Source organism: Lactuca virosa, chromosome 9, assembly GCF_052849685.1.
Source record: "Lactuca virosa cultivar CGN04683 chromosome 9, Lactuca_virosa_CGN04683_v6, whole genome shotgun sequence".
Taxonomy (NCBI): Eukaryota; Viridiplantae; Streptophyta; class Magnoliopsida; order Asterales; family Asteraceae; genus Lactuca; species Lactuca virosa.
In genome coordinates this window covers 237,622,502-237,627,791 of record NC_136434.1, presented here as the reverse complement: position 1 = coordinate 237,627,791, position 5,290 = coordinate 237,622,502, and the positions used below count along the sequence as shown (strand labels likewise).

The window sequence follows — 5,290 nt, the reverse complement described above, 5'->3', positions numbered from 1 at the left end:
AATTTATGTTATAAACTTGGGCTTTTAGTGTTTTTTAGACCCATAAAATGGCCAACTATTTTTTGGACGGACAAGTTTTTTTTTTTTTTTTTTTTTTTTTTTTTTTTTTTTTTCAAGTCTCATTCTTTTAATTGGTTTGAAACCAATCATTTTTTTTCATGTCTATATAGGAGATAGATTGGCTTTAAATATGATATGAGGGTGTTAGAGATTACTTTTGAAATGATTTTTTTTTTTAATTTTTTCAAAAAGTAAAAAATATCAAAAGATGTTTAGGAAATACATTTTTTTTTAAAATTAACTTTTTGTAAAGAAGAAAAAGACAGAGTTTTTAAAAGTCATGAAAATATGACTTTTAACATTTTAAAAGCTAAATTACACTCAAAGGTCAATAAATACAACTCAAACATTTTCCAAAAATAACTTTTGGCTTTTGCCTCATTAAAACCTAAAACCTAAAATCAAAAAGAACTTTTATAAAAAAAAATTTAAGCTTAAAAATAATTTCAAACACCCCGTAAACAACTATACTTAAAATATAATACCTTATTCCGGCAAAACATATGTTTTAATACAAATATTAGTTAATGACTTAATTCATATGTACATCATGCTTCTTTAGTTGAAAAATACTTGTAAATGAAACTCAAAGTTATAATTGAAAAAGGAACATAGGAAATACATTTTGAAGCCATTTTGAACTACAACTTTGGCATGTTATAAGATTAAGGCGTGATTTACTTGGGAAATCTGAGGAGTCGGTAGGCAGTTGGTCAAAAACATAGAAGGTTCTTTTCCAAGAATCCAAGTCATACAAGTATTTGATTAATTCTCATAAAATATTTTGTGATCAAATACTATACAACTAAGAAGAATGAAGAAAGATAATGGCATATTCTTCTTAAATGGCGTACTGGTTTACACTTTCTTGACGATACATCCAATATTCAAATTTCAAACTACTCCCTAAACTAGATTACAAGGAAGCCACCCTATGAGGCTATGATGAACCACCTTTTTCAGTAAAATCAAAAGCAAACCATGATAACCCTCTTTTCTTTCTCTCTCTGATACACCTACAACCATCCCTAATTACTAAAAAGATCCCTCAAACCCCAAGAAATTTTGAAGGGAAAGAGACAGCGATAAAGTAAAAAAAGTTGCCGGTGTTCTTCTGCTCAGGCAACGGCGCAACGCTTCCACGTTCACCGCCTGATTGTAAGTGTTCGCAAAACCCTTTTATTCATTTCGTCTCTATGTTTAATTGATCTTTTGGCAATTCTTTTGGATGGATCATTCAGACTTCATGTAACCTTAGAAAAGAATCCGATTCCACATTTTTTTTCTCGTTTTCCCTTCTAATTGATGCAGTATCTTTTCGTGCATGAAGCTAAGCTGCGATTTGGGTTTAGTTCACTGATTTCATGCTTAATAAGGGAAGGATTTTATAAACTAGGGCAAAGTTTTAGCGAATTTGGGTGGAGTCCCTGATACCTTAAAGCAAAACTTTTACTTATCGAGGTTAAATCTACTTTTGATTTTCGAAATCGGAACTTTCCATTTCTTATCTACAATTAGATACGATGAGTTTTCGTTTTGAAATGTTCTGTTACCTTAAAACAAGAACCAGTATACAATCTGCAACATCAAAACAAGTTTATTCAGGCGACATATGCGAGTTTAATTTTTTGGTTGCGTTTGGGACTCCATCCAAGAACACTTATGAACTCAAGGATTTTAAGATGTTTGAGTAAAACTCTTTTGAAAATTTGACAATTTGGTTATAACAGAATTTAAATTACACTATATCATCGGAAGTAACATGAAATCTTTATGGAATCAATCTGTTAGTAAATATTTGTTTATTATACTATTATGCTTCCATTTCTTTCTATTACACCATTATTCAAATCATGATTATTAATGGTTGAACATATATCTTGTTCCATTTAATAGATCTAGAGATGCCATCACAAGTGGATATTACAAAACACATGGCAACTAATGGAAATCTTTCAATGGAAGATAGTGAACACGTGAGATTGGTTATATCAAATGAAAGGACAACAGAAGCTGATATCTTGCAACTTCAAACTGAAAATAGAGACACACGATTCAAATGGTGGATCAAAGCTATCACTTTGTCCATTATTGCTATTATTTTATCACTTGTTTTCTTGAAATGGGGCGTGCCATTTCTTTTTGAGAAGGTATATAATATATTACCCTCAAATTGTTCTACTATTGTTGTTGGAAGGGTATTTTTGTCATTTTGGTTTTGTGTAGGTTCTTTTACCAATGTTGCAATGGGAGGCTACTGCGTTTGGTCGCCCTGTGCTTGCACTGATTCTTGTAGCTTCTTTGGCATTTTTCCCGGCTTTGTTGATTCCTTCTGGGCCTTCGATGTGGCTTGCAGGGATGATATTTGGTTATGGAATTGGATTTGTGATAATAATGGTTGGAACAACTATTGGGATGATTTTACCATATCTTATTGGTCTACTCTTCCGTGATCGTATCCATGTAAGTTGAATCATTCATCAAATGACTAAAATACCCCCCTTAAATATAAACAACTTACCAAAAAAGGGATAAATGCAAGACATGACATTGTGATGACAGCTAGCTTATTTTTCGAGCTTTTTTAAGCTGTAATGTTTGACAAGCCAAAAAGTAGCTTAAAAGCTACTTAGACTAGTTTTTCAGTAGTTTTTTTAATATGTTCCAAATATACCCTTAATTAATTGTAAATATAACATGTTTCTAAATGCCCTTTTATGTCATTATATATCTTCCTGCTAGTGTTTACCAAATGTCATTTTTATCAGCTAGCTTTTCAGCTAACAACTAGCTTTTCAGCTAACAACTAGCTTTTTAGCTATCAACTAGCTTTTCAGCTAGTACGCCAAACATAGACTAAACCGTTGTAGTTTTATTTTTATTTTTATTTTTTTATTAGGACATTATATGGATCACAATCGGATTTCCTAATTATAAGTATTGATTACGAATGGGTAAAAAAGGAAATTATGACTGAAAACTTGCCAAAACGGGGTCTTTAAGATTTAGCAATCTACTTCTATTTGTTTATATATTATTAGCATATATTTCTTTCAAAAGGTTTGAGTTTTTTTTGTTTAAATTTGTGTTATGTAATTTGCAGCAATGGTTGAAGAAATGGCCACAGACAGCTGCCATGATTAGATTGGCTGGAGAAGGAAATGGATTTCAGCAATTTCGAGTTGTTGCACTCTTCAGGATTTCACCATTTCCTTACACAATCTTCAACTATGCAATTGTAGTCACAAACATGAGATTTTGGCCTTATCTTTCTGGATCTATTGCAGGAATGATTCCAGAAGCCTTCATTTATATCTATAGGTAATAAATCCATATCCATCTCTATTTCTATAACACTTGTTTAATTATAACTTATAAGCCCAATGTACTTTCATTAATTCTTTATTATAACATCCTATTACAGCATTTTTCCAATGGTATAATTGGGTAGAATTTTCAAAGTGCAATAATGGTATAAATGTATGATAGAAAGAAATGAAAGCAGAATGCTATAATGCATAAGTAAATGAAAGCATGTTTCTGTTTATTGCATTTATCCCTTTAATTTATCATTTTTTACTGCACAATTTTTTTTTTTGTCTTATTGTCGTTAACTTTTTCATATTACAACATTGTATCTTGAAAAATCATCCAAATTATAGCAATGTCATCTAACATAGAAGCAATTCTCACTGCTATTGGATTTTTCAAAATACAATGTCCTAATAAGAAAAAAAAAATAACAGTCGAATGCTATAATTTGTAATTTTTTTAAAAATGCAATGCCTTCATAAGAAAACAACTGAATGTACAATGCAGTAATAGAAAAAAAAAAGAAGCAAAGTAGAATGCTGCAATACATAAATAAATCGAAGTATGCCATTTCTTTCCATTTAGCCCTTTAATTTTAGGGTTAAATGCAAACAATCTACTTTCAGTGATTTGTTTATTCTAGCATCCTACTCTCATTTCTTTTTATTACAATATTGTATTTCCAAAAGTCTATTAGCAACATCATCAATATAAAAAGCAATCTTCACTGATATAATTAAAAAGGCTTAGTAAGAAAAAGAAAGGCTTAATAAGAAAAAAAAAATTAAAAAATTACAATGCTATAATTACTAGATTGCTAGATTTTTCAAATAAAAAGGCTTAATAAGAAAAAAAGTAAAAAAACAATGCTATAATTGCTAGAATTTTCAAATAAAAAGGTTTAATAAGAAAAAAAAACCCAAAAGTACAATGCTGTAATAAAAAGAAGGGTTAATCTCAAAAAAGACCTTATATTTTGTGTGTTTTCCAGATTAAACCCCAATTTTATTTTGTCTAAAAAAGACCTTGTATTTTTTCATTTTTCCGATCTAGCCCTTTTAGTCATTTTTTTCCAAAAAAATTTGTAAAATACGAGGGTTTTTTCGAGAAAAATTAAAAAGGTTGAGGGTTTATTTGGAAGCATTTAGAAGGTTGAGGGTTTTTTTCAGAAAAAAAAAATACAAAGTTGAGTGCTTTTTCGGAAAAAATGAAAATGTACAAGGTCTTTTTAAGGCAAAAAATAAAGTTGAAGTTTAATCCGGAAAAAACACAAAATATAAAGTTTTTTTTTTTTTGAGATGCTATAACACAAAAAAAAAAAAAAACTGAAAGTACATTGCTATTTCTTGCAATTAGAGACCTATGTTATACTTATTTTATTTTTTTTATTTTTATAACACTTGAAATATTTATGCAGTGGGCGATTAATACGGACATTGGCAGATGTGCAGTACAGAAACCATACGTTGACTCCATTAGAAATTATATACAACGCCATCTCCTTAATCATTGCAGTTGCAATGACTATTGGTTTTACAGTTTATGCTAAAAAGGCTCTAAAAGAACTTGAAATTGAAGAAGAAAACAAGGAAACAGATGGTAATAATATAGAGCTTGAAAAACTTCCACTTGAGAGACAAAAGCAGTTTGGGTTTGGGTTACATTTGGGTTCATCATAGCTTAAAATTTGTAGGTGAGTGATATAGAGTGGTAGTGTGTAAATTACTGACATGATGGGGGCTTTCTTGTAATTAACCAATTGCGGATGGAAAATAAGAACGGAGGAGAATGAATACTACTATATAGTTTTAAGATCAAGGTATACACTTCTATCTGTCTTTGGTATATGATGGAAATGAAATTGGAATGAAAAAAAGCTGTTTGTTTTGTCGAATGGAATGTAATTGGCTGTTTTTGA

At 30.1% G+C, this 5,290-nt stretch overlaps 1 protein-coding gene across 1 annotated transcript; it reads left to right on the top strand.

Moving 5' to 3' along the window:
- Positions 1-769: 769 nt before the first annotated feature.
- On the top strand, positions 770-5,290 carry LOC145138877 (SNARE associated Golgi protein family). The gene is made up of 5 exons (XM_079072893.1): positions 770-1,218; positions 1,957-2,210; positions 2,287-2,523; positions 3,164-3,381; positions 4,790-5,290. The coding sequence occupies exons 2-5, from the start codon at positions 1,965-1,967 to the stop codon at positions 5,049-5,051; spliced, it is 963 nt and encodes a 320-aa protein (XP_078929019.1). The 5' UTR covers positions 770-1,218; positions 1,957-1,964; the 3' UTR covers positions 5,052-5,290.